The sequence below is a fragment of the Durio zibethinus genome, chromosome 8 (assembly GCF_047325235.1).
Source record: "Durio zibethinus cultivar Kanyao isolate XHJ-2024 chromosome 8, ASM4732523v1, whole genome shotgun sequence".
NCBI lineage: Eukaryota > Viridiplantae > Streptophyta > Magnoliopsida > Malvales > Malvaceae > Durio > Durio zibethinus.
Genome location: NC_143169.1, coordinates 21,482,276 through 21,510,111, shown reverse-complemented (window position 1 = coordinate 21,510,111; position 27,836 = coordinate 21,482,276). Strand labels below are relative to the sequence as shown.

Here is a 27,836-nt window from a genome sequence, read left to right as displayed (position 1 = left end):
GTTATTAGTTTTTGTTTAACATTCTGTTGATTTATTTTAAATTTGCACCTTATTGAGCTTGTTAAAATTTAATGTTGTATAGGCTAGCTAAGTTGGTATATCAAGTTTTGATAAAGTTAATGACATGTATATACGTAGGACTCTTTATTAAATGCTTATCTTTTGGAAAAATATTAGCACTGTGGTTCAGAGAACTCCCAAATCATGAAGACAATCATTATTTTTCCAAGACTTGGCATCACCCGTCTTTGTCCTTAGAGGAAAATCTTTGGTCTAGGTCAAGCAATAGTTGTCTCAGCTTTATGGCGTGAGAATTTCTAGGTTTAGATTTTCCACCTCTTCTTATGAACACTTTGGAAGATATTATCAAAATTTAGTTTATCTCCGATGGAATTTTATAGATGAATTTTTTTTGTTTGTAATTACTGACAGAATGTCAATAGAATATAATTGTAAAAAAATTCGACCATCACTGATAGAATACCAATAGATTACTGATGAAATTTGCTAACTAATTTTATTCAATTGGTAATGTATAGGTAAAAATTTGGTGGAAATTAGCACATAAATTACTGGCAAAAATTTTATTTGTATTATGTCGATAAAATAATTATCGACAAAAATTTTCTTTGGTAAAAAAAAAGTTTCTAAAATTTTTTTTAAAGGTGGCCAATTACAGATGAAAATTTCATCAATAATCTATCAAAAAATGAAAAAAAAAAATTTAAACCTCAATCCTTGAATCATGAAACCCCAAATTTCCCTTAAAATCAAAATCCCCAAACTCTTTTGCACTCTTCTCCTTTTTTCCTCTTTTCCATCGTGAATCTCTCCATCTCCGACCACCCCTTTCTCTTACTGGCTATTCGATCATCATTAGTTCCATGCTCTACCATCGTCTTCTCCTCGACTGTTCTCCATTATGGGCAATCTCCACCGTCGGTATAACACATTTGATTTTTTAAGTTTTTTATTATTTTGTTTGATTGAGATTATTGTTCAGCTTTTTTCTTATCTTATTTAAATGAGATTAAGGTTGTGTTATGATTTAAGAGGGATTTTCAACTCATAAATTTTTTGTAATTTTTTTATATAGGAATTTGATTTTATTTGAAGTTTTTATATTTAGTTTCTTTTCAAGATTGATAATGATTGTTGAATTAAAAAAAATTATTGTATTAGTAGGTTTTTTTTTTTTTTGTTATAGATTTGTTGAGTATTATTGACTTTTATATATGTAATTTTTATGTTGATTTTATGCTAAATTTGGGCTTGATGTGTATTATGATTTATATTTGTTTTGAAAATTTTTTATATTTGATATTTTTTAAAATTTAATAATAATTATTGAAATAAAAAATTATTGTATTGATAAAAGGTTAATAAAAGTTATAATATTTAATAGTATTATGGGTTGATGTATCTGGAATTAAAAAAAAAAAATTTAGGGTGTTGAATCAGAAAATAATGTGAAGGTCAAATGGTAGGAAAAAATTAAATTAAAATTTGTTATAATTTATAAGCTAGTGTATAATAGTTGTTGGATTTATTTTTTATTCTTTTTTATAACTCTCAATATGATTAATTGATCAAACTTAATTTAAATAAATTAAATTTGATATTTCATAATTGTTTTATTTTTACATGTAATTTACACTCCTAATCACATCAAAATAAGTTGATCAAATTTAAGAAAGAAAATTGTAGGAAAATAAAAAAAAAAGTTGTTATTGTTCAATTACATTTATATGGTATCAATGTTTCTATTCTTTTTTCTTTTCCATAATCCGTTTGTGAATTTATGTTTTGAATGTGGGTTTAGGGTGGATGTATATTTTGCAATGAATATGTTTTTTTATTCATTTTCATGATATTAACTTTAATTATTTTTCATTTTATTGAATTTGAAAATAGAACAAGCGTAGAAATGCTTTAGAGAAAATCTCCTACAACACCTTGAATTGCACTAAGAAGCCCAAAATGATATTTGACTTTCAATTGATAGATTTAAGGACCTCATTTACTCAAGGCAGTCCACTATTACAACAATAATGTCTCACTCCATTTGTGGTTCATTATTTGTGTTGCCTCAGCCTTAAATACAAGAACAAGTTGATGAGTTAAGGATTGAATTGAGGGTTGAGTTTAGGTCTTTCGTAGATCAAATGATGTAGTTGATGGGGTCTATATAATTTTCTCCAATTCAATTTTCTAAACTTGATGATGGTAACAAAGATTTTGGATTAGGATATGCAACAACACAGTGACATTTTTTTAAGATTTGTATGATGTATTTTATGGATGATATGGATGTTATGGATGTTTTATGGATGTTAGGGATGTTAAGGATAATTTAGATTTTTTTTAAATTTATGATGTGGATTTGATATTTTAATTAATAATAATACAAATTTCAAATAATTATACAAGTTGTAATTGTAATTTAAAGGTTTCTTAAATAATTATAGATGAAATTAATTAAAATATTAATGAAATTATAATTTTATTGATGAATTTTATCAACAAAATTTCAAAATTAGTAATAGAATTTAGGTCATTACAATCGGATTATCGACATAAAAACATCATTTAATGATCAATTATCAATCAATTATTGATGAATTATTAATGAATTTTATTGATAGATTACTAACAAATTTTACCAATGATTACCGAACGAATTAACAATGAAATTAATCAACAAAAAAATTTATTGATAATTATCGACAAAATAATATTACCAACTTGTCTATTACTTAAAAAAAATTTCATCCATAAATTATGTCATAGTATTTCGTCGGTGAAAGTGAATTCAGCAAAAGTGAATTTTCTTACGGTGGAACAGTTTAGATTTTTCTCCTGAATCTGGAACCTGGATTATTCTACGTCTCCTGAAGTCAAGTCCGACCCAAGAACTCCCGTCCTAAGTTCTGGACGTGACTTCTCAACTCCAGCAAAGAGCAAGTCAGGGGCTAGCACTTCATCTGCTGTGCTTAGTGGGCAGCAGAATTAGCAGAGCCCAACGAGTTCGAGTTAGTGGTCACCCACCAAGGCAAGTGGCAGTGAGCAGGAGGACAAGGGAAATGGTTCTCCTGTTGAGGGTGCGTTTCAGTCTGGTGCTTTGATCACACTTCCGCCGCCAAGGGAAGTTGCTAGGCCAGAGATACAAAAGAATTCCATACCTGCAGGAAATCTGTACGAGGAAGAATGGGTTACTGTTTATGGGTATGCCCCATACTTTCATATTCGACTTTATAGTGATATGTTTGTCTTGTGGTCTATAGCAATCAGTTGTGTTTTATCTGTAATATGGGTGCCTCATTTTGATGGAGTAGCTTTTGCTTTTATTATTTCATCAATCACTTCTGTGTTTTAGGTCTATTTTTATCCTTTTCAAATTGCCAAAGTTTTACCCATTTATGTCAGGGTAAAACAGAATTATTTGGATGTTATCTGCTTAAATGTTTTAAATAATTGGTAATGTGGCTTCGTCTAATTTGTTTGTTCACAAAAAACTCTTCCTTGGTTTCTTTTACCTGGCGGGTACTGTTGACTGATCCACTATATGTAAACTGTAACCTACTGGGCTCTGGCTTCTGGTAACTTAGATGTGATTTTAACTTTTTCCCTCCTTGGTGATTACGTCCATCTCTCCACGTTTGTCTGTTTTAGTAAAACAAAGTGTTGGACGTAAACATTTGGATTAAGCTCATGGTGTCATCTTGCTATTATATGTTGCAAGGCCTATGACTTTAATATTTGCTTTCTTTCCACTGATACAAATTTAGTTTTGCGAGAGTTTGAAAAGTGTGGTGTGATATTGAAACATGTTTCTGGTCCAATGGATGCTAACTGGATGCACATTCTTTATCCCGTGAATCTTCTCTCTTGCTATTGTATTCCTATCTGTTAATGCTCTTTCATGATAATTATTGATGTGCTCTAGTTATCTATCTTTTTGGTTCCTTTTGCGGATTTTTGTTGTTCATGACATTTTTTTTTGATGCGTGCTATCCTTGCTTGCTAAATAGATATATAATCCTAATGAAGATAAAAAAATTGTAATTCAGTCAGAATTAATATTAAAGTAGTTGACCGAAGAATTAGTTCCAAAGTGGATTGCTGCTTTTGATAATCATGACCTTGTAACCTTTCTGAGTTGTAAACCATTGGTTGACTTATAAACTTATATCGCCTTCCTTGTTCAACCTGGACTCATTTAGGCTAAATATCTCGATGGATTTTGCTGAAACCCAAACCTGATAAAAACTTTTGCTTGTTGACAGATGGGCTGTTGTCTTTTGATCTGATCTATATGTGTTGAGTTAGGCTTCTAAAGTGTGGGTTTTTGACAACTTGGTTCGTGTCATCCCATTTGGGCCCCATGGCTAATTCCTTTTCTATGTACTTTAGGGAATATGTGCAGTGTTGTATGTGAAAGTGTTGAGCATTAGCTGAATTGAAAGGAAATGTATTGTATTTTTATTTTGTTGATGAAATAATAAATGTTGATGTTAAAACCAATACATGGCAATGATCGAAACTATCTAATTCTCAAAGGCCTTTAAGCAAGAATGGAATGCAGATTAATGGAGTACTAATTATTGGTGTGAGGCCACTGGATCCAATGCAACGCGAGGCTTTAAATGGAAGATTGAATAATCAGGGTTTCAGGACTTTATACCCACCATCAAGTAGCACGTTAGAGCCGAACAATTTCCTACCATCTCACCCTTGCCATCTTCAAAATGGCAACACTAACGCACGACAGTCGGGAGGTTCTATGCCGAACAATTTCTTACCATCTTACCCTTGCCATCTTCAAAATGGCAACACTAACGCACGACAGTCAGGAGGTTCCATGGCAAACCCTACAAAATCAGTAGGGACCAAAGTCATGGAGTACCTGTTTGGATATTAGGAAGAGTGGTTTCAGTCACCCACCTGCCCTTCTGCTATTTCATTTTGTGTGATATTGTTCATATAGAGGACAGAGAGTTAAGGTGTATCATCTACTTGAATGAGTAATATCCCTTTATAGTGGGAAGTGTTGCTTATTTTATTTTATTTTATTTTTATGAAAAAGTGTTGCAATTTTATAAGACTACGGGGTTAAAAGTGATAATGTCATAATAGTGTATACGAGAATCCAACACCAGATGTTTGTTTCATAAAATGTACCAGAAATGTAAAAAAAATGAATGACGAAGAGGTGTTATTGGCTTTGCTTTGTGTACAGCGGCAGAAATTCAAGCTAAAGAATTAAGGCAACTATAAAAAAATGGAGATGTACACTATTTTTATCATTATTTAATTATATTTTATATCTTTTTACTTAATTTAAAATCATTTAAAAATTTAATTGAAGATTAATTTTAAAATATATTAATCACCTATGTCGTGGCATTAAACATTTTTTTAAGAGAAATTTGAGATATATAAATTATTTAATTTTTTAAATTAAAATAAAATATGTCGTATTTGATAACTTAAAATAAATAATTACAGATCGCATATTCGATATAATTTTAATAAATGATCATCGATAAAATTTAAATTTAATATCTATTCATAAAAAAAACAAACTTTAATCAATTAAATTAATCTATTATTAATATATCTCCACTATTTCTTAATAACGGAGAAGATCTCTTTCGAAATAAATTGTCGTGAAATGCTTGTGAGGATATCCCATCCATTCAACATCGTATGAGATAGTTTTTTACTTGTTACATTTTTTTGGTAATATCGGTATTTCTCTGGAGGTAGGTAGACATATCTTAAAATGTTTACGAGCATTGCATAAAATATATTTTTCTCATGGTACGATCCTTGGGGCATGATTGATTCCAACTTCTAAAATTGCAACGGCCTCACACCTGTTTGGTGCTACGTACGGTGTCTAGAAATCTACCCACTCCATTATTTCTAAATTCATAATTTCTTTTTTATATTTAAGGTTAATCGTATTTAAATTTTAATTATTGAAATAAAAAATTTAATATTCCATTAATAACAGTGCGGTTTGACAAATTCATAATTTTTATATGCATTTTGATTATATAAAGTTCATAAATATATTTTCTATAGCCTTGTAGCCATGGAATTAACAAGAAGCTTGGTCTTGGAAAGATGGATTAACTTAGACGCGTTTAGCGTAGCAAGGGCGTCTTTACAGACAGCACTGGCTGCCTTGCACTACAAACAATACTAGCTAATTAATTAAGCCATTTAATCCGGAGAAGCCATATACTGGAGACGATGATGATGAAGTTCAATGGTTGGAGAGCCAAATTACATCCTGAACAGCAGAGGCAGCGCACAGGACACAGGTGCAGAAAGTGAAGGCTATTGAAACTGCAACATGATCACAGAAGCTATCCAAAGACTTACAAAAATTGGGTAGAGCGGTGTGTCGGATTCCTGTTCGATTCAGGTTGGTTACCCCTGATGCTGCTGATCCAGCACTCATCATTGCATATGCCAATATCTGCATGCAAAACAAACAAAGGCTAATATGCAAGTCGTCATGGGTGGGAAGGCAGATGACAAATTCTCATATTAACTTTTTTTTTGGTTGTAATCGAGACATTAGAATTAAAAGTCCAACGCTCTGCCGAACAGACATTCGACCATTGGCAAATTCTCATACTAATTACCTGATCCCCAGCAAAAATAAGCCAAGCTTGATTCCTTGAGGAAATCACTGGAGACTTCCTCCACAGCCTTGACACGCCAACGAATAACTGAAGCAAGGAGAAAGCTGCAGCAGCTGCTGTAACTCCAACAACATATCTGCTCCATCAGCAAATAAACACTGAATTTAACAGACACCAGTAAATGGTAATGCAAGTCAAAGTATCAAACTTCAGCATATTCCATGCCCTGAAAATCTGCGACAATGAAACTGGAGGTTTACAGCCTTACAGGGCTACTCTCATGTCTTAACCAAAGACAAAATAAACCCTGTTCATTCACGGGTCTATTCTGTTCATTCAAAGGCCACGGAAACTAGAGAGTCGACAGGGAGTTCACCAAACTTTGTTGCAACTCAAAGGTGCACCAACCCCAATAGGCAATAGCAAACAAACAAAACTCCCCACTTTACCCCATAAATGTCGGTGAAAAATTACCAATAAAAACCGGAATTAAGGGTTTTTAGTCAAAAGAAAACAAATGAAAATGCAAAAGACGACAGAAGTAGCCGAAAGATCAAACTTTACACACTAAACAACAACCCCGTTAGGTGATGAAGGTAAGCTTCAATTTTCCTTTCATTTTCTTTCACTTTCTAAGCAACCAAACAAAAAACTCAACACCATGGCCAATAATAAAAAGGTAAAATGCAAATACTAACCAACTATATCAACTATATCAAGCATCGCAAAACAGTAAGGTCATTATAGTAATTTCGATCTAGGAAGAAGAATGGAGTAGCGAGTAGCGAGGCTATACTTACTCGAAGGAGAAAGAGAAAGACCATTTGGAGTGGAGCTGCAGTTGGAACCCATAGAAGGAAGCAGTGCTAACCTGACGGGCTGTGACCATGAACGACATGGCTGTAACCGAAGCAACAATGCACAACAGCCTGAGCGTCAGCAGCACCACGTCCCATCTCGTCCAGACTCCTCCTGTCTTGGACCCTACCCCTACGTTGAACCCAAACCCCACACAGGGTTCGCTATATCCGTTCATCGCCACCACCTTTGCCTCCGTCAGCTGCATCGGCGGTGTAGATGGTGGTGGTGGCGATGGAGGAGGCGGCGGTGTTTTGTGGGCATTCTTCATCATCTCTGTCAAGCTCTGTGATTCCCTTGTCTCAATAGTTGGATGGAGGTGGAGGGGGGAGTGGGGCTTTTAAAGGGCAAGCGCGTGAATATAACTTAATTTCTTATTCCGTGCGATATGAAAAGTAATATTATTGTATTTTCTTACTTTTATATTTATCCATTACCAAATTACTTAATCTATTATTACATGTAATAAAAAGTAGTAATTTGTACATTTATTTCTCATCAAATACTTAATAAAAATAGTATTACTCTATTTTTATTTTATTATAATTCGTTATTTTACATAATAAAAATAGTATCAATACACTTTAACTTTTATCTTCATTTGGTAACTTTTTTTTTTTAGCAAAAGGAGTGGGTGAGCCATTTTATACTAACCGTTTTTTATTAAAACTTTTTGCCTTTTCGTATTTGATTTACCTTAAAAATTGGTATAAGCTAAGGAAAAGTATCTTATATAGATATACGGTTTAAGGGGATAAAGAGGTCGAGTAACTCATAAAATATTAAGTTCAATTTGATAAATATTTAAATTTGATTATATTTTTATCAAATTGATTTTAAGTTAAAATTACTTAAATAATAAATTAGATCGAATTTGAATTTTTATTATTTTAAATATTATACACATAATTTGAGCTGAAAATCAAGTTGAGTTTTGAATCTCTTAAATAAATTAAATAATTAAATTTAATAAAGTCGAGTTTTAGTAGTCATTATTATTTTTTTTTAGTTTGAGCTCAGGTAAAAAAATAAGCTTAATAAAAAAATACTAATGAGAAAAAAGAAAAGAAAAAAAACTCAAATGCGGCGTTTATTTAATCTTTTAACCGGCGTCGTTTACCACTAACGTTAGCTGGCCTTGAGCATTTGATATACCCGAAATCGTACACATTGTTATATCTGCAGAAGTTTTGAAGACAAAGAAGAGAAGATGCTTTGTCTTAGGCTTCATTGTCGACTGAATCGAAAGCTCAGTAAACTTAAATTCACTCTCTCAGTATCATTTCACAATGTAAGTCTCTATCTTTCAATCTTTCAATCTTTCAAAACATTGAAATGCTTTTTTTTTTTTTGTTCTCGTCAATCAAAATTCTGTTAACTTTTTTTTTTTTTGTTCATGGCTTATCATTTCTCTTTTGGTTTTTCGTTTTACCCAAAACTTCCATCTTTAAAACCCGAATCCAAAACCCATTTTTCCCAAACACTTATCCTTCAATTTCTTGTCAATTTTATGGCTCTGAGAGCAATAGTTCTGATGATGGTGATGATAAAACCAAGAAAACCCAATTCAATCTTATTGCTTTACCCATTACTCTTCCTATACTCGCCACTTTATTTCCTCAAAAAAGTTCTCTTGCTGCAGTTAAAGTATCTGATAAAAAAAAAACTCAGAAAATAATGTAAGAAGCATTAACCCCAGAGCAGCTGAAACAATGGTCAAAAGATCTTCCTATTGTAACAAACAGGATTCCATATACTGAAAATTTGAGTTTAAAACATGAGGGAAACCTTAAGCATTTAATTAAACCGCCCAGTGTGAGTTTGAAGCAAAGGGCGGAGCCGTTTTTAGTAGTTTTAAAGGATTCTAGAGTGTTAAGAACTGTTTTGCCTTAGATAGATAGTGGTAGGAAATTTTGGGATTCATGGGACGAGTTAAAGATTGATTCTTTGTGCGTTAATGCATATACACCTCCAATTAATAGGCCTGAGGTGCCTGCCCCATATTTGGATTTTTTGTGGAGGGTGCTTGCCTTTATGTTGTCATGGTTTAAGCCAAAGAAGGAGTCCAGAAGGGCTCTGGTGACAAGGAGAGAAAGGGAGGAGTTTAAGAGGCAAAGAAAGGAGTTGCCAAGGATGAGGGAAGAGAGAGATGATTGAAAAGGCGATAAAGGTGCAGAAGAAGGAGGAGGAGAGGAGAATGAAGCAGGAAATTAGGAAGAGGAAGTATGAGGAGTCATTGCGGGATGCTAGGAGGAATTATCCGAGTATGGCAAATATGTGGGCAAGTTTAGCACAGGATTCAAATGTTGCAACTGCGCTTGGATTGGTGTTTTTTTTTATATATTTTATAGGTCAGTGGTGCTTAGTTACAGAAGGCAGAAGAAGGATTATGAGGATAGGTTGAAGATTGAGAAGACCGAGGCAGGGGCAGAGGAGAGAAGAAAGATGAGGGAGTTGGCGAGGAAAATGGAAGGAATTGAGGGTGAGGATGATGAAACTGAGCAAGTGGGAGGTGAGCAGAATCCTTATTTGGAGATGACTGTGCAATTCATGAAGTCAGGGGCATGCGTTTGAAGGGCACAGAATAAGAGATTGTCACAGTATTTGTAGAGAGGTGTGGATGGGAAGTTCTCAGATGTTGCAGGACTTGGCAAAATCCGGCTTGAGCTTGAGGAAATTGTGAAGTTTTTCACACAGTGGGAGATGTACCGAAGAAGAGGAGTAAGAATAACAGGTCAAAATATTCTAAACCTCAATAAATTATTTTAAAATTCTTTTTCTTTTAGTTTGAAATTGTGCAATGAAGTTAAACTCAAAATCTACATAGAAACATGTTGCTATATGTCCTGTTTACATTAGTCTTTGGCATGACAACTTACAAGTTGAGAACCCAGATACAAGAGCTTATTATGGGATGAAACAGTTTTTTTCTTTTTTCCTTTTTGCTTTGGGATTACTACCAAACTCTAAAATCAAATCAATTTAAGGAAAAACTTGTGGGAACGTAAAACTTATAGGGGTTGACTAAAACTGCAGTAAATCCCCTGACCGTATGTTTAGGAAACTCTTAATGAAGATAAGAATACAAAGTCCAAAGGACCATAGCATTCTATCTATGATATCAGAACGAAAGCTTATTCAGTTCTTAAGCCAACTCCTGAAGTGGTTATTTATTTAGTTAACCAAATATCTGATGAATCGGCTCTGTATCGTTATACTTGCGTATTCATGTTCAGAAGAGGTACTTGTGTCTTTCTTTTTCCCATTTTTGGTCACAGAGTGAAACTTTCTTCTACTTCTATCTTTTCTTGTTTTATGTCCCATCTATGTGCTTGGTTTTTTGTTAAGAAGTAAGACATCCTTGTAAGCTGGTTGTTTGTTTTAGGAGAATACAGATTCATAAAATGTCTCTAATGCCTTTCATTTTCTGGTTTCATTGAACTTTTTCCTCCTTATCCAGTTTCGACTTTTTTTTGTGGCTGTGTATGGCTGGTAAAACATGATAGTAATAACAAATTTGTTTCTTTTTGCTTAGTAGTCTTGCCATCCTTCTATAGTTTTGTTGGTATACATTGCTTATTTTGCTTTAGTTCACTAGTCATTTACTTTTTTAGCAGTTTATACCTGACTTATTTCAGGTTGTATTGGTTTCTTAATCAGGAGGAATACTCTTTGTGGACCTCCTGGGGTGGGGAAAACTTTACTGGCAAAAGCTGTGGCTGGTGAAGCAGGTGTAAACTTCTTCTCCATCTCTGCTTCTCAATTTGTGGAAATATATGTTAGGGTTGGTGCATCCCATGTCCAAGCACTTTATCAGGAAGCCAAGGAAAATGTAAGTGTTGTCTTTAGTTGGTTTGTGTCCTCTTTTCCTTCTCCTTGTATGGATTGAGTTTCTCTTATATAGGTAAATTTATGTGTATAATCAAGTTAGTGCTTTTAACAGTCTTGCATGATCATGGATTTGTTAAAGTATCACCTTTAATTCACTTTTCTCTATGCTGCTTCTGAACTACTTTCTTGACCTTCAGTACAACATGCCATCACATTAGATTTTTTTTAGGCCCAATCAGTTGTATTTATTCATGAGTTGGATGCTGTTGGAAGGGAGTGTGGTTTAATCAAGGGTTCTGGTGGACAAGAACGTGATGCAACCCTAAATCAGTTTTGTTGGATGTTGGGACCTATTTTTCCTTTACATATTTTAATAATTTTTTTTGTGAATATAAAATTCTTTTCCTATTTTAATGTGTTAAAAAATATTTTCGATGTTGTGGTGCTACAGCTTCTTGTATGCTTGGATGGTTTTGAAGGAAGAGGGAATGTTATCACTATTGCGTCCACAAATAGACCGGACATTCTAGATCCTGCACTTGTGAGACCTGGACGGTTTGATAAAAAATTCTTTATTCCCAAACCTGGACTTATAGGTCACATGGAAATTCTGCAGGTATCTACATGCAGACATATAATTTTGCTTTAATGGCATTGCAGTAGTTCTCATCTTGGAATATTCCTTTAAAAATTTAAAGTTAGTTGCTAGCTTTTATTTTTCTATACAATTCATTTCCTTGTTATATGTTCATGCACAGACGAAGCCAATGGCTGATGATGTGGACTATATGGCTGTTGCCAGTATGACTGATGGAATGGTTGGTGCCGAGCTGGCTAACATAGTTGAGGTTGCTGCTTTTAATATGATCCGTGATGGAAGGACTGAGGTACTAGTGACTTGAGTCATGAACTATCTTATTCATTAATTGACACTGTTTTAGTTTACTGGAAATATGAAGGGGCTATTGCTGATGAGAAATAGTTATTAGAAACAGGGAAGATTATATGGAAGTCCCTCATTAGTGAGTCCCCTAAATGGTGAATTCTCCTATCAAGTGAATATAAGCTTAAAAAATTGCAAGTCTAACAATGAGCAAACTACTGCTTAAAATGGCAAGTTTAATTGATTAACCTTCATATGTCATTAATAGCCTCCTGTAGTTTTTGGGTTTTCTGAAAAAGTCTTTCTGAAGGTCATTTTGGGGAGAAAGGGGAGTTCTTCAAAGTTTTTGGTTTTGGAGTAAGCTAATAATTATGGGGCTGATGGAGTTGTTTTTTCATTTTATTTTGAAGTGTTTTAAGTTGGGTTTTTAGTGTACCAGTAAAGGTTGATGGGTTTTTCTTAATTTGTTCTACAATAAGTCAAGTTTGTTCCTATGGTCATTGAATACTTTATTTCAATGTGTGTTGGTGTCACATATGTTCACTTGGTCATGAATGCTTATGGAGTCCACCAATATGTTGACCCTTATTGCTATTATCATCTTATGGTGACTAACCCTAAAGCATTATGAGTTAAGATAAAGCCGATAGTAATTTCTGATGCTGAGAAAATTGAATTCAAATTTTAAGTGAGATTCATGGATGCATATAGGATAGTGATTGATTGCCTTGATGCCCAATATTTTATTTTGAATTTTGGTTTGGCAATATTAATTTTTCTAACATATTTTTTTTCTTTTGTAAAAAATTTTATGAAAAAGCTTCTTGCTGTAGATCAATGTTTCTCATTAGTAGGAGCTAGATTGTTGAAATCATAAAATTTTCTTTCATCTCATATTCAGTTGATTAACTTGATCCACTTGTAATATCCTTGATGATTTCAGTTGAGTACAATATGGGCTGAAACTGCAGACAATGCTATGTCAGCAGCAAGGATGTTTGTTCTTGGTGGTCTCTCTTAGAAACATCATGGGTTTTCTAACTTCTGGGTTGCAGATCGAATTAATGTAAGGATACATCCTTATTTCTTTCTACTTGTTTCATGAAAAGGATGTTTTTGGTACTTTCTGGCCGACAGCCTACTTCCAGTTGTCATAAATTTTCTAAAATTGAAGTATTGAGTTCATCTTTTTTACTTCAAAAAATTCGTCTAGTGCATCTCTATAGTAAAAAGAATTTTGAGAAGCATAAGGTGAAGAATAATTTCGTTAGTCTCTGGTGGCTGCAAATTGAAGCTGAGTTGAAATGCAAGAAATGGCACATTCCATTGGAAATTTTGTGAACTGCTTCTCTAAGCTTCTCTATTCTTGTGATCTGATGTATGGATACATTGTGAATATCAGGAAATAGATTTGGAGACGTTGTGGATTTTGAACATGTGCTATGAGCGAGCAGAAGAGGTATTCCATTTGCTTGTAAAAGTAGCACTTATTAGTGGCTACTTTTAACATCCTATCTATATGATCCATTATTTATTTCATTTGTTATTTTTTTTATATCAGATCTTGCAGCAAAACCGAAAACTCATCGATGCTGTGGCTGCTAAACTGGTTGAGAAAAAAAAGTTTAACAAGAATTCTTTGGTCTTGTTGACTTACATGGCTCACTCAAGGCAATGCCACCCAGTATAGTTGACATTAGGGTTGCCAAGCGAGCTCAGTTCCAAGAAATGATGCTGAACCAGAAAGTGGAGATTGCAGGGAGCAGTACTGCATAAACAAACAGTCATCCTTCAGGTAATCTGTTTTTGAGATGTAGCCTATAGGCAGAGAAGAAGGGTACATGATTGGGTTGTGGAGGACAATACTACATACACATATTTCATACGTGTAAATTGTACGGTATTTTGATATTAGTTTCAGTAAAATTATCTAGTTTTAGAATTTTGTTGCAATTTTCTTTGATCAATATGAAGAAAAACAAAAAAATTACTCTTACATGTCTGTACTATTTTTTTTCAAAGTTCAGTGCAATGGAGCCCCTGTCAAGATGTGAGAAATTCAACCCATGTCAATCTTCAAAAGAAACGCAAGCACGCACGATCTGCGTAACTGTCCGCCACTCCTGTCTCTCACTTTCTTGATACCCAGCCCGCCAAGCTCATACTTCAAAGTGCAACCAACTTATATAACTATTAATTCTTCCTTCAAATCCTTTCCTAAATTGCGCCATATATCTTTTCTTACCATCATTTACTACTCTGAAATCTGAACCTTTCTAATAGAAAATGAGTTAACAACTGATCAAATATGGAACTTTTCAGGGGTTTGATTTTTTGCACTTGTTTTCTCATTCTAGCTGCCATGAATGGCTCAGTTGAAGCTTGCAAGCACTTCAAAGTGGGTGATCATATAGGTTGGCAGCAGCCTAGCGCTAACAACACTGCGGTCTATAGCCAGTGGGCTACGAGTAAAAGGTTTCGTATTGGAGACTCTCTTTGTGAGTTTCTTACACCAATTGCTTAGTTACAGCCATTAACAACATTTTTGAAGAATTTATTGATAATTTTTTCACTGATATTTAGTTATTCTTCTCTCTGGTGTAGCTTTTAGTATCAGAATGATTCAGTCCTTGTGGTGGAGAAATGGGATTACTATCATTGCAACACAAACAAGCCCATCTCTTCCTTTAACGATGGCAAGACTGTTATCAATCTTGATAGGCCTGGACTCTTCTACTTCATCAGCGGAGCCCCCGATCACTGCACGAAGGGTCAGAAATTGTTCATCCGGGTGATGGGTTTGCACCAAAGAGCAGAATCTCCACTTTCCATTGAAACACCACCTGAAGTTGGCCTTGCACCAGGGCCACATCCTAGTTCAGGATTAGTAGTTGCAGTGACACTTAGTTCAGTCTTTGTGGCTCTTATTGTCGCAGTGGTAACTTTGGTATGATGTGCACAATCAATAACCCATTTCTTTGCTTTGTTTTAGTCTTTTTGTTCTTCTTTCTTCTGTGACAGATTCCAACTGTTGCAATTCTTTGTGTCAGGATTATTCTGATGTTGCTATTGCTAATGGTAGTTGCATTTCTATTTGAATTTTGCATTTAACAAGTCTTCTTCATACTGATTTGTTGAGGGTTCACTTTTACAGCAAAAAAAAACATAAAAAAGAAAATTTTGATTTTGTAGTAAAATAATCATTCAATACTATGTTGTGGAAGTTTCAGTTCATTTTGAAACATTAGGATATCAAGACTCTTATTCTAGGAGTCTGGCTATTTATAGGTCCTTAAGGAACAAGGAAGGGACTCATCAGGGCGATCCAGTGGCAAAAATGAGGGTCCATGAATATGACAAAGCCACTGTTTGTTGGAACCATATGCTTAAAGCCGAAGCCTATCATTTCCTGCAATTGCTTCAAGGAATTTGGCATCCATTTCGTTGCACTTCTGAGCTTTATTCTAAACCAAAAGCATGAGTTTGTGTTCCAGAGTGGACTCCAAATCCAGTTGCATTTAAATTTAAGGTCACTGCACAGTTTGGGTCGCAGCATTAATCTGTATTTGGGAGTTAATGGAATAATTCCATCGCAGTGCCATTTATTATTGGATTTTAAAAATATAAAAATTTAATTATAAAACTTTCTTTTGTACGAGTATTTCTATTAGCTGCCAAATCAAGTTTAGAATATGATGCTAAAATCCAATTCAATGCTGTGGCTTGAAGTTAAAAATTTTGCCTAAAAATTTCAATATAAAAATCGTAAAATATCTTTTTTTTTTTAACTGACATACACTATTTTATTTTTTTATAATTAAATTTAAATAGAAAATATGAAACTTAATTTAAGTTGGCCTGAATAAGGCTGGGCCTCGAGAGCGTAAAACATGGCCCAAGTCCACGGAAAAGGACAAAAATGTCATCCACATCGACGGTCCAGATTGATTCTAAACAATCAGGACTACCTTAAAACTTGTACACTATCACTCATATATCAAAACCCCTTGTCTATAATAAAATCTTTATCTCCTCACTCACTCCTCGGGGTCTCCGCATTTTTGCTCTGTCGCTTGTGTTGTCTTCCTTATCATTAGAAGCCCTTTCAAAACCCTATATCCATCAAACCATCAACCGCCGTTTTCAGGTAACCTTTCCCACTTCCCATTCTTTTGTAAATGTTGCTTCTTTGCGTTTCTCTTTTTGTTTCCTCAATGTTGAGAAAATGTAAGGAAATGAAGCGAAGACAAATTTTGTAGTTTATATGATGTTAACTATTGTTTTGCTTTATGAATGATGGAAACTGCATTTGAAGTAGGACAAGCTTTTGTATTAGCTTTCTGGGTTTATTTTTTATTTTTATATATGGGTTTATATCGGTAAAATAATATATTAAAGAATTTCTTTTTTTCCCATTAATATATATTTTTTGTCTTGTAAGTTTTCTGGGATAACCAAAATTGATTTTTTTCCTTTTTGTTTTTGGCTAACAGTGGTCTGTTGCTAGATCATGAGACTCTTAATTCTAGTGATAGGGATTAAATCCTGGCAGCCTCAACTACAGAAAGATGATTTCGCTTTTGGCTGTTGTAGGGATAAAAACTAAAAATTTCATTTTAAGATGCAAATTTTATATTTTCTGGTAAATGGGTTCAGATATGGTTACTGAACTTTTGAATTGGAAAAGTTATTTTCTGTTGTGAATTGGGTTTTGATTGTTGTTGAGAAGTTTGCTTTTGACTCTGCATTATTTACAGAGAGTAAAGAATTTGAAAAATTGTTGCAACACAAGGCTGCTAAAGATTTGAAATATTTTTTTAAAATTTCATATATTTTCTACAGCCTAGTAGTAGTTAGAATGTGAAACTTTCTGCAAGAAACTAACTAATATATGTTTCAAGAAAGTATTTATTGAATTCCCTTCATGAGTATATTAACTTGTCTATATCTCTGTCATTGTTCCAAAAGCAGTCCATGTTGTTTGTATTTAAATGACCTATCAAAATAATGTTGGCTAAGCTTGAGATCCTCTAGAATAGCCACATCAAACTTCTATAGCTATCACTCTCAGTGATTTTGGTGATTATGTCAACTCTGACTTGCTCAAAACATGATGGAGCTGTTTCATATCCTTAACGTGGGACATAGATTATATCTATTTTCTCAAGGATATCTAGGTTAACCTTTCTTTTAGGAACTTGAAGCTTATGAGTTTAACACATATGCTTTCTTTGCTTTATCTATTTTAGGTGGCCATTACTTGGATTTATATGTTTTGTGTTTTGTCTAATGTTTCAGGATCTCGAAAGAAAATGACATCATCTTTCATCGTTGCGTCATCCATTGGCTCTCCAGTACTTCCCTACAGTAGGACAATGGACAAAAAGTTTTTGAGTTCTTCAGGTCGACTATCATCATTTGATTCTATGTCCTCAAGTGCCTTTGGAGGCAGGAAACAGAATGTGATTTTACAAAGAGGGTGCTCTTCCAAATTTTGGGCAATGGCCAAGGAGTTACATTTCAACAAGGATGGTTCTGCTATCAAGAAGCTGCAAGTGAGTTGACAGTGAATGGTTTGTTTAGTCTGATGTCCTTTGGCAATTTTGTTGATATACCCTTGCCACTTTTCCTTTTCAGACGGGTGTTAACAAGCTTGCAGACCTAGTTGGTGTTACTCTTGGCCCAAAAGGGAGAAATGTAGTTTTAGAGAGCAAGTATGGCTCCCCAAAAATTGTTAATGATGGTGTAACTGTTGCTAAGGAGGTATGGTTACCTTTGTTCAGTGAATACTTTTATTGGTAGTGTTTGATACATGGATGTAATAAATGGCAAATAAATAGCAATAAATTATTTATCTTGCATGTTATTCTTATTTTGACTGCGTTTGTCAAAGTCTTGACTTCTGCTAATGATAAATGATTTTTCTAGATGTATTGATCTTTTTTTTTAATCTTTGTATCTTTTTGTTTCAGATTTGGCAGAACTAATTTTTTGGTTTATATCTATACTTCTTTGTTTATGCATTTTTTTTTCTTTTCTCTGGTTTGACTGGAACATTTGCCATCCCCCCCCCCCCTTTTTTTCTTATGAGCTGCTTTTTTTATTTATGATTTTTCATTTCCTTTTTATAGGTTGAGTTGGAGGATCCTGTGGAGAACATTGGTGCTAGATTGGTGAGACAGGCTGCTTCAAAGACCAATGATTTGGCTGGTGATGGAACTACCACATCAGTTGTTCTTGCACAAGGTTTGATAACCGAAGGTGTTAAGGTCTGTGAGAACATCATAACAATGATCTCATCAGAAAATTGAATATCTTATCTATGCTTATATTGCTTTTTGGTATTTTTGGTTATTCTTTCCAGGTGGTTGCAGCTGGTGCAAATCCTGTTCAAATTACAAGAGGTATTGAAATCACTACTAAAGCCCTGGTGTCTGAACTTAAGTTGATGTCAAAGGAGGTAAACCAGGATGTTCATCATTCTACCTTGATTCACAAAGTTTCAACCTAATTTTACCTTCTAAATGGAGTTATAACTTAGAAACTTTTATGTTGTACTTCTGGGAGGCAAATTTTACCATTGGTGTTGGTCTGCAGGTTGAAGACAGTGAACTGGCAGATGTGGCTGCTGTTAGTGCAGGAAACAACTATGAAGTTGGCAATATGATTGCTGAAGCTATGGGTAAAGTGGGAAGAAAAGGCATAGTGACTTTGGAAGAAGGCAGCAGCTCAGAAAATAGCATGTATGTTGTTGAAGGGATGCAATTTGACCGTGGTTATATCTCTCCTTACTTTGTTACAGACAGTGAGAAAATGGCTGTTGAATATGAAAATTGTAAGGTATTTGGCAAGTTTTGTCGATCAACTTCCTAGCAAGATGTTATTCTCCATCGAGGGTGTCTATTTTGAGAAGTCACTGACTTCTGAAAGCTTTTTTGTGCAGTTACTACTGGTTGACAAAAAGATAACAAATGCAAGAGATCTCATCCATGTTTTGGAAGATGCTATTAAAGGGGGTTACCCAATTGTAATAATTGCAGAAGACATTGAGCAGGAAGCTCTTGCTACTCTTGTTGTGAACAAGCTCAGAGGGGCACTAAAGATTGCTGCTCTGAAAGCCCCTGGTTTTGGGGAGCGTAAAAGTCAATATCTTGATGATATTGCTATCCTCACTGGAGGTTTGTGTGTTATCTCATGAAAATAGCTACATAAGTTGTATCTGCTCAATATTCTCTTGTTAAAACTTATCGTAACTTATATTTAGGTACTGTGATAAGAGATGAGGTTGGGTTATCATTGGAAAAAGCTGAGAAGGAGGTCTTGGGACAAGCTGCCAAAGTGGTGCTCACTAAGGAGACAACTACAATTGTTGGTGATGGAACCACACAGGAAGCAGTGAATAAGAGAGTTACCCAGATCAAGAACCTTGTTGAGGTACTTCCCTTGAATCCATTTTCCCCTCCTAGCACTATCTTTATCTGTTGTGTTCTCTTTAGTGATAAATGTATTGCATATACAGGCAACAGAGCAGGATTATGAAAAAGAAAAGCTCAATGAAAGAATTGCAAAACTCTCTGGTGGGGTTGCTGTCATTCAGGTAAACCTTGGCCTTGCTTAATGCAGTCTTAATGATATTTTTAAATATATAGTTTATTATCTTCTTTTTCTTTGTTATTTAATTTATTCCTTGTGTTTCTAGGTTGGAGCACAAACAGAAACAGAACTTAAAGAAAAGAAATTAAGAGTGGAAGATGCTCTTAATGCAACAAAGGTTTATTGCTTGAGATTTTTTATGAAAGTTGTGCTAGATATTGTACTTTAAACTTTTATTTTCTAAGACCTCTTGTCATCCTTAAATTGATGCCCTAAGTGGTTTTAAAATATTAAATTTTATTCAGGCAGCTGTTGAGGAAGGCATTGTAGTTGGTGGAGGCTGTACCTTATTGAGGCTTGCAGCTAAAGTTGATGCTATAAGACAGACTCTTGACAATGATGAACAGAAGGTGATGCATGTCTTAAATTTTTACTTGTCTATTGGACTGCAGATTTTTTTATTATATACAATGACACATTTTGTCTGACCTACCAATTGTTGGCAGGTTGGAGCAGATATTGTTAAAAGGGCACTAAGCTATCCAATGAAGTTGATTGCCAAGAATGCTGGGGTCAATGGGAGTGTTGTCATTGAAAAGGTATACAATTGTAATGGATCATTTCTGTTCATATTTAGTTATTCTCTAGTTATTAATCTCATTATGTTCATCCATTTTCATTTTGGCCATTAGGTGCTGTCCACTGACAACCCTAACTATGGTTATAATGCTGCAACTGGAAAATATGAGGATCTGATGGCAGCTGGTATTATTGATCCTACAAAAGTGAGTTTCACTATCTCTTGAGACTGTTCTTTCATTATTCTCCTTTTCAGAAGAGAAAAAGGTGAATTATTCACATGAATGCTGAGAGTACCTTGGTTCATACATAGGCTATAAGCATATAATTAAGCTGCATGAATGTTCCTCTTATTCCATATTTGTTAATTTGGGAATCTTATCAACAATTTAATTGACGATGTCTCTATCTTCCTTTTTATCATTTGTCTTCCAATATTCCCACTGTATTTAGCCATGTACAACCATGATTTTTTAAAAAAAAATTAAATTCCAAAAAACTCCTATAAAATGTATTGTAAGTGTAACTATTCGGAAGGCACAGTATGTTAGATACTGTTTACTGTTATAACCACATACACACACATAAATAATACTCTCATTAGGCGGAAATTAGGCTGATTTAGTCATTGGCCTCGTGTACGTGTATTGCATGAAAAGTGGGCTGATCTCATCATCTGCTAACTTAAGACATTGAGAACAGAAACTTGGCATGCTCTTTGGATCTCTGAACTCAGGTCAAAACTAAATTAAGGAACTTTCTCAATTTCCTAGGCTTGCTAGTTATCAAACAATGAACTCCATTCACATCATATCAGATGTATTCTATTTACCCTTCCCAGTCAATGTTGTGCATCTGTTGCACTTTTTGAATGTAATAAAATGGTTCGACATCGTTTGACCATGTTGTTCAGATTTAGCACAGATTAAGTTATTTTAATTTTGGCCGAAAAAATTGATTTTACTAAATTGCTGGGAAACATACTCTCTGTTTTCTTTTGATCTTTTCTTTGCCATACTTTTTATTTTGGCGATTATCAAGTTATCTTGTGGTTCTCAAACATAGGTGGTAAGATGTTGCTTGGAGCATGCAGCTTCTGTTGCAAGGACATTCCTCACTTCAGATGCTGTGGTTGTTGACATCAAGGAACCTGAACCTGTAGCTGGTGGAAACCCTATGGATAATTCAGGTTTTTACTGTTGATTCACAGCTCAACTTCGACGCTTTTGACCATCAACATTAAGTTTTTGTTCAAATGGTTGGTTAACCAATTGCTTTGCTTGTTGTGATCAGGTTATGGGTACTAAACTACCATACATGTAGATCTTGATGATCATTCTCTGGTACTTGTACGGGAAGAGCTGCATCTGAACCAAGATTTACTATCGAACATAAGCTATAGAGGCTAATTTTTTTTTAAATCGAGGGATAAGTCGAGACTTTTGTAGCTTCCAATCACAGTCTTCATCTTGTAGTGAGATTGGATTCTTTTTCGCTGATAATTATGATTGTTGAAGATGGTAAGGTTACAGTTGCAGAAAATGCAGGCCTGGGTTCTCTTTTGCTAGCAAGTTACTGCACGTTTTAATACAGTCAAAGAATTTTTTTTTATATATGCTGAAGTATTCGACTTAATCATGTCCTTAGAATATTCTGCCATTTTCGCAAGGTCTGAAGGTAGTCACAAACACTGCTCAAGTAAAATTCCCCAGTTTTGACATTCTTGAAACAGGAAGGCTGGCATATTGCTCTGAAAAGATGGGGAAATAGCCTTTTAGGTGAAGGGCAAGCCATTCGTTTGTAGAAGAGAAGAAAATGTCGAGATACAAGTGAAAGAAAATTGGGGGTTTCAAAACTCATTCACCAAGTTAGGCCCAATATGTTCATTTACATTATTGTGATGTCTTTCCAATGTCAACAATTCTCTTTTGCTCTATCTCAAATATCCTTTTCTTTTTCTTTTTTTTTTTTTGAGATTTTAAAACTCATTCACCAACTTAGGCGCAAAGTATGGTTTCTTTTTATTGGCTTGGCCATGCTTTCCTATCATCTTCTTTATCTCTCCTCCTTCATTTCTTCGTTTTGCCACCAAAGATGATAACAAAAGAGTGTTTCATTTGCCTCATTTTCTTGTAAAGACAAATTTTTAATATTTCAATCTGTTTAGATCTAAATTTGATCAATAAAAAAATTTAACATCTACCAGTAATTCACTCAGGCAACTGTTCACAATTTTTTAAATCTCTATCGTGTGCACATTTTCTGATCATTACGCATAAGCATGACATCATTAATCACAAAATCGTTCCAAGCAACAATAATTTTGTGGCAACCAATCATATTAGTAGAATCATGGATAACTATCATCTTCGGATTACAACCCAACCTCCAATTGGAAGATTTCCCTAACAAGAATTGAATCTTTATGCAAAAGAAATGAAGTGATTCCAACTTGAAGATAATCAAATTTCAAAAGGGGCACCAACACTTTGTTTTTTAGGAGTGTCAGTTAGAAAACTCTTGCCTTTTTCATTCCATTTTGAACAAGTCTTTATATACACTAATCAAAACCTCTACCATATTATTGTGATTCAACCTTTGACTGTTAGCTTTTCGGTCTTTCAACTTTGTTTTTTTTTTAAACAGCAGATAAATTATAATGATGAAGCACTCAAAAAGGTCTCCAATCAATCGTGGGTTTTGTTAGTGGTTTCAATTCAAATGATTGCCCAACAACACGACAGCCAAGACACAGAATTATTATACAGGGATATTTGATCATGGTGGCTGGTAGTTGCAGCAGAAATGGGCCATTTTTTCTAGTACAAATTTTTGGAGAAATACTATCTTAATAATGCAAATACCAACAATTTAACAAAGAGTAGGCCTAGATGCTTAAAGTCACATAAAATCTTCAACAAGAAAACCACTTCCTGGCAAACTTGATCATGAGATGATGCAAAAGCACAAGCTCTTATTATCCAGAGGCAAATGGCACCGCCCAAAGGGAAGAAATTGTATTTTTTTTTTCTTAAGCAAAGGAGGCTGTAATTCACAGACAAGGGAAATTTGAACTTTAGGTATATTGACACCATCTCTTAAAAAAAATTATATGAATAAACTAAATTCAAAATTGAATTCAAATTTAATCTCTCCTTGATAGTACACCTTACCAAACTACTTATTTTTGGGCCTTTGGAAGCTAGCTTTTGCTTTGGAGCATGCATGAGAAAGGTTTTTTTTTTTTTTTTTTTTTTATAATTTTTTTGAAGATGGCTGATTATTCAGATGCAGCTGTACTTTGAAGATCAATGATTGATTAGATCATGGTGATTAATTTGTTTGGTGTGATAATGGCAAGATTCAAGTAATTAATTAAGGGTACGGTTCAAGAAAGGAAGATGTGTAATTTCTAGCCTTTCTATATTTCATTTTGGGAAAAGTTACTATATTATACTAATAATTTGTTAATGAAAAGCGGCTGAAAAAATTCCTTACAGTGACAAATTGTTCAATAATCATAAGTATTTATAAATGATATCAAAGTTTGTTAACAATTAAATATTGTGCCGTTAAAATGATTGGCGGATCTTTTTGTTTTATACAAAACATTATGTTATGCATATCTTATTCCATGAATGGTTGATGAAGTTTTAATTATGGACATAACCCACAAAGTACATTTCATTTACTAATTAAAGCATAAAACATGAAAGAATAAACCCCCCACCACCCAGATTGACAAATGAATACTTGAATGAAAGAGATTTGTTCTTTTGTTCTTCTGTTCTTTTGTCATGCCCATCCATCCTCACAAACCACCCTACCCCTCCTTTCTTTTAATAATATTCAATTTATTATTTTCATTTTTTATTATGCAATTACATGTATAATTTTCAATGAAAATAAAATAAATAAATCAAATAAATAAAACTTATAAGTACAGAGAAAGAAAATCCATCAAATTACCAAAATTAAGTAGTATGTATATACATTAGATGAGGGTTAATTTTAATTTTAAAATATATTTAAAAGTATTAATAGTTTAATATTTTAGTTTTTTTTTATATTTTAATATATTTTAAAAATTTTAAATTTATTTATCTGGATAGGTTCGGTCTTGAACAAGAACTCTCAAAAGACAATGGAATCTAGTTGGGTCCGTGAACACTTCAACTTTTTTTATGTCAAAAAAATTTTTATAGCATTCTTTAATTCTTTTTTATTTTTTTCTTAAAAATAATTAATTTATATGTAACAAAGCAATGCCAAAGCATCATTCGGAAACATTAATAAGTCCATCAATCCAGCTCAAGAATCAAGTTTCAAATTTAATACTTATATAATAGATTGAATAGTGAGGATCTTAAAAGAATATTCAGAGGATTCTTTCTTCAAAAAAAAAAAAAAAATGGCACTTCCAGAGTCAACAATAAACTGGCTCCAGTAAACAATTTCATTTTTTTTTGCATAAGCTATCAAAATTGATTCGAATAAAAATATTAAACTCAACTCAACACGATTTGATTAAGAAAATTAATAATTTAAATTTGAATTAATTTAAATATGAAATGATTGAAAATGAAATTGATTGGATTTCTAATTTTAATAATGTGAATCTAAAATAATATGAACATGCATAATTCAAAAGAATTGAATTTAAAATAATTTAAATTTCTTTCAATCCAAAATAATCCTACAAGGGATGATCTAACTTAAATCTGATCTGTCCAATTAGCATCTTCAAAGAGAGGCCCTGTAAAATTGCTACTGTTACTCAGGTCAAGAACCTTCTTTCCTTTGCTGCTGAACTTGCTTGGGTCCATACTAGCTAGCTAAGCACCTTAGTCACACTACCAGAAATATTGATATCACCGATGAAATTTTTCATCAATGTCGTAACGGTTTTGTGTCCGTCCGACGAATTTAAAAACGAAATAAAAAAAATAGTCGCTACCAATCTTTTTTTTTTTAAGTGTGATTAATCACTTATTAAAACATATCCTTTTAATAAAGTTTTAAAATTTATTAAAAAAGATAATTTTTCGATCTACGAAATAGTCTGGGTTCGAGAGTCGATTACGTGTGGGGAAAGATTAGCACCCCCACAACGTTCGTAAAAAAATGGTACTAATTAACAACGTGTTATCCTTTGATTTTAATAAAAATAATCCAATTTTTGATGTTCAAAAAAATAATTCTCTTGACTTTTTATTTATTAAAAAAAAATTTATTCTCGAGAAAAATAAATTAAAATTTTTTTATTGAAGTAATTCTTAAAATGTTCCAGTACATTGGTAACATTAGAAGAACTTTTTCTCACCTAGAGATTTCTTGGGCATCACTTCTCGGAATACCTTAAAATCTCATCATCGGAGGCTCAAATTTACTTTTCGAAAAAAATATCATGTATGCAATACAAAATATTACCATGTTTATGCACACATTTTACTCTCTTTTGTTAGAAATTTTATTAATTATTTTATTAATATTCTTATTGAAATTTTGAAGAAAAATGAATTTAATTATATTGAAGATTTTCTATAAATATTTCAATACGTTGGTAATATTTTATAAAAAATCTTCTCACTTAGAGATTTCTTAAAGCATCTCTACTCAGAATACTTTTAGAATCCCATCATTGGATTAAATTTCTTTTCTTCTCATTTTTATTACTTATTTTTAATTTATTAACCAATTTTTATTTATTATTTAAAAAAAAATCTTTACTGTATTGAAAATTTTTTTATAAATACTCCAATACACTAGTAGTATTTTAAAAAATTTTCTCACCTAGAGATTTCGTAGGCATCACTACTCGGAATACCTTTGAATCTCATCGTCGGATAAAAATTTTCTTTTCCTACATTTTTTATTACTTTAGTATTATTATTAAGTTTATTTTGATATTATTGTTTTTTAAGTTTATTTTAAAAAGTAACATAATTATATAAAAAAATTTAACCACAATTTCATCATTTAATCTAACAAATATAAATATTTTAATATGCATAAATATTAATAAAATAATATATAAAAATAAGAAAAATTAAAAAAAATTTTTTTTACCTGAACCGGATCGGTCAACGCGAGGTTCGGTTCGACGGTTCGGTTAGGCGGTTCGGCTCGGTTTGGGTGGTTCAGCGGTTCAGTACCGGTTCGATTCAGTCTGGTGGTTCAGTTCCAATCCAGTCAGACTAGTCAATGGTTGAAGAAGAAACGGGTCGTTAGGTCGGGTGCGCGGATCTCGGGTCGGGTCGCGGGTTAAAGCGCGAATTTTGGGCCTTTAATGAAACGACGTCATTTTGGTTCTGAGCATTTATATAAAAGGTTCAAAATTTTCTTTTTACTCATTCTTTCCTTCCTTCGAAAAAAAAAAACCCCTTCTTCCTCTAATTTTTTTTTAGGCGACCTGGGGCTGGTGGCTGTCCGTTATGATGGCCGCCGTAGTCCTTGTCGGCGTGAGCTCCGACCGCCGTTGACGGTGTCAAAAAATTTTAAAATTCTCTCACAAACTCTTCTCGACCCCCTGAGCGCAGATCTGACCTCTTTTTCACCAAAAGGAGTCTCAAAATTTTTAGATCTACTGGTGAAGTTTCGGTAAACTATATATTTTTTGTGTTCTGACTTTTTTTTTTGAAATTGACTATTTTTTTTTCTTCTTCGTGTAGGAAGCTCGGCGCTGGGTTCCTCCTTATGGGGAGGACTATGTATATTTTTCTTTGTGTTTTTTTTCAATTTTTTTTGCAACGTCTCTCCTCTTTTCTCATTTTTTTCTTTGGCTTCGCAGCCATGTGTGTTTGGGGGGAAGGGCATGGGGCTCGGCACGGGTGTAAACACGAGCCCCATGCATCTTTTATTAATTTTAGCCATATCCGGTAGTTTTGTCAACGAAATAATTAATTCAAGGGGTGGAAGGTAGGGTCTGGTGATCAGAAAGATGGGGTGTAGGGTCTGGTGGCACGGATGGTGGTAGTGGTGCCGGGGATGGCACCACTACCATCATCAATTTTTGTTCTGTTCTATTTTTTTTTCATATTTTTTATTGTATTTCGTATTTTATGCTTATACTTTGTATTTTATATTTCTGGACAAATTGATGTCCACAGCTGCCCCTATTTGCACATTGCTGGTAATCAGTAATAGGGCAAAGACAAAGACAACAATTTTGTTCGAAATCCAAATGATTTTTTTTTCAAAAATGCTCCTCTCACTTGAGGCTCGACAACTTTAAAAAAATTTAAAATCTAAAAAAGCTCATCTCAGCAAAGGCTCAATAACTTTAAAAATCTCATTTTGGAAAAAGCTCCTCTCAGCAGAGGCTCAACGCTCAACAATTTTAAAATTTCATCTTGGAAAAGGCTCCTCTCAACAGAGTCTCAAAAACTTTAAAATCTCATCTTTTCTCAAAACTAAGTTTTTTTCTTTTAACA

The 27,836-nt window shown here is 33.6% G+C and overlaps 2 protein-coding genes and 3 pseudogenes across 5 annotated transcripts; 4 read left to right on the top strand and 1 right to left on the bottom strand.

Moving 5' to 3' along the window:
* The first annotated feature begins 151 nt into the window (after positions 1-151).
* Positions 152-4,921, top strand: LOC111278428 (nuclear pore complex protein NUP35-like; annotated as a pseudogene).
* Positions 4,922-6,103: 1,182 nt separating this feature from the next.
* LOC111278563 (CASP-like protein 3A2) lies at positions 6,104-7,966 on the bottom strand. Of its 3 annotated transcripts, none has more exons than XM_089764684.1 (3): positions 7,460-7,966; positions 6,660-6,795; positions 6,104-6,512 (listed from the first exon to the last, which is right to left on the bottom strand). In XM_089764684.1, exons 1-3 carry the CDS (start codon positions 7,789-7,791, stop codon positions 6,390-6,392), a joined length of 591 nt encoding a protein of 196 aa, XP_089620810.1. In that variant the 5' UTR covers positions 7,792-7,966; the 3' UTR covers positions 6,104-6,389. The 3 variants fall into 3 exon arrangements, with proteins under 3 accessions (XP_089620810.1, XP_089620811.1, XP_022720899.2); XM_089764685.1 differs by having other exon boundaries at positions 6,104-6,490; positions 6,660-6,775; positions 7,460-7,962; XM_022865164.2 differs by having other exon boundaries at positions 6,104-6,490; positions 7,460-7,943.
* An 848-nt stretch (positions 7,967-8,814) lies between these two features.
* LOC111278427 (putative inactive ATP-dependent zinc metalloprotease FTSHI 2, chloroplastic) lies at positions 8,815-14,184 on the top strand (annotated as a pseudogene). Its single transcript, XR_016344204.1, has 7 exons — positions 8,815-10,251; positions 11,156-11,349; positions 11,800-11,964; positions 12,107-12,235; positions 13,175-13,297; positions 13,634-13,690; positions 13,793-14,184. The product of XR_016344204.1 is annotated as a putative inactive ATP-dependent zinc metalloprotease FTSHI 2, chloroplastic (transcript).
* On the top strand, positions 13,942-15,330 carry LOC111278426 (early nodulin-like protein 7; annotated as a pseudogene).
* A 947-nt stretch (positions 15,331-16,277) lies between these two features.
* Positions 16,278-22,016, top strand: LOC111278947 (ruBisCO large subunit-binding protein subunit beta, chloroplastic-like). The gene is made up of 15 exons (XM_022865721.2): positions 16,278-16,378; positions 17,530-17,786; positions 17,869-17,994; positions 18,363-18,500; positions 18,596-18,691; positions 18,829-19,071; positions 19,175-19,409; positions 19,496-19,665; positions 19,751-19,828; positions 19,931-20,002; positions 20,130-20,234; positions 20,331-20,423; positions 20,517-20,609; positions 21,469-21,592; positions 21,697-22,016. Exons 2-15 carry the CDS (start codon positions 17,544-17,546, stop codon positions 21,708-21,710), a joined length of 1,830 nt encoding a protein of 609 aa, XP_022721456.2. The 5' UTR covers positions 16,278-16,378; positions 17,530-17,543; the 3' UTR covers positions 21,711-22,016.
* The last annotated feature ends 5,820 nt before the right edge of the window (positions 22,017-27,836 follow it).

Bases quoted from the DNA above. Each gene is read 5' to 3' on its own strand.
- LOC111278947 (XM_022865721.2), top strand. From the start codon at position 17,544: ATGACATCATCTTTCATCGTTGCGTCATCCATTGGCTCTCCAGTACTT. The intron at 17,995-18,362 runs GTATGGTTACCT...TCCTTTTTATAG, and splicing joins GTGTAACTGTTGCTAAGGAG to GTTGAGTTGGAGGATCCTGT. The intron at 19,072-19,174 runs GTATTTGGCAAG...TTTTTTGTGCAG, and splicing joins TTGAATATGAAAATTGTAAG to TTACTACTGGTTGACAAAAA.
- LOC111278563 (XM_022865164.2), bottom strand. From the start codon at position 7,791: ATGATGAAGAATGCCCACAAAACACCGCCGCCTCCTCCATCGCCACCA. The intron at 6,796-7,459 runs GTAAGTATAGCC...CTGATGGAGCAG, and splicing joins TCTTTCTCTTTCTCCTTCGA to ATATGTTGTTGGAGTTACAG. The intron at 6,491-6,659 runs GTAATTAGTATG...TTTTGCATGCAG, and splicing joins TTATTTTTGCTGGGGATCAG to ATATTGGCATATGCAATGAT.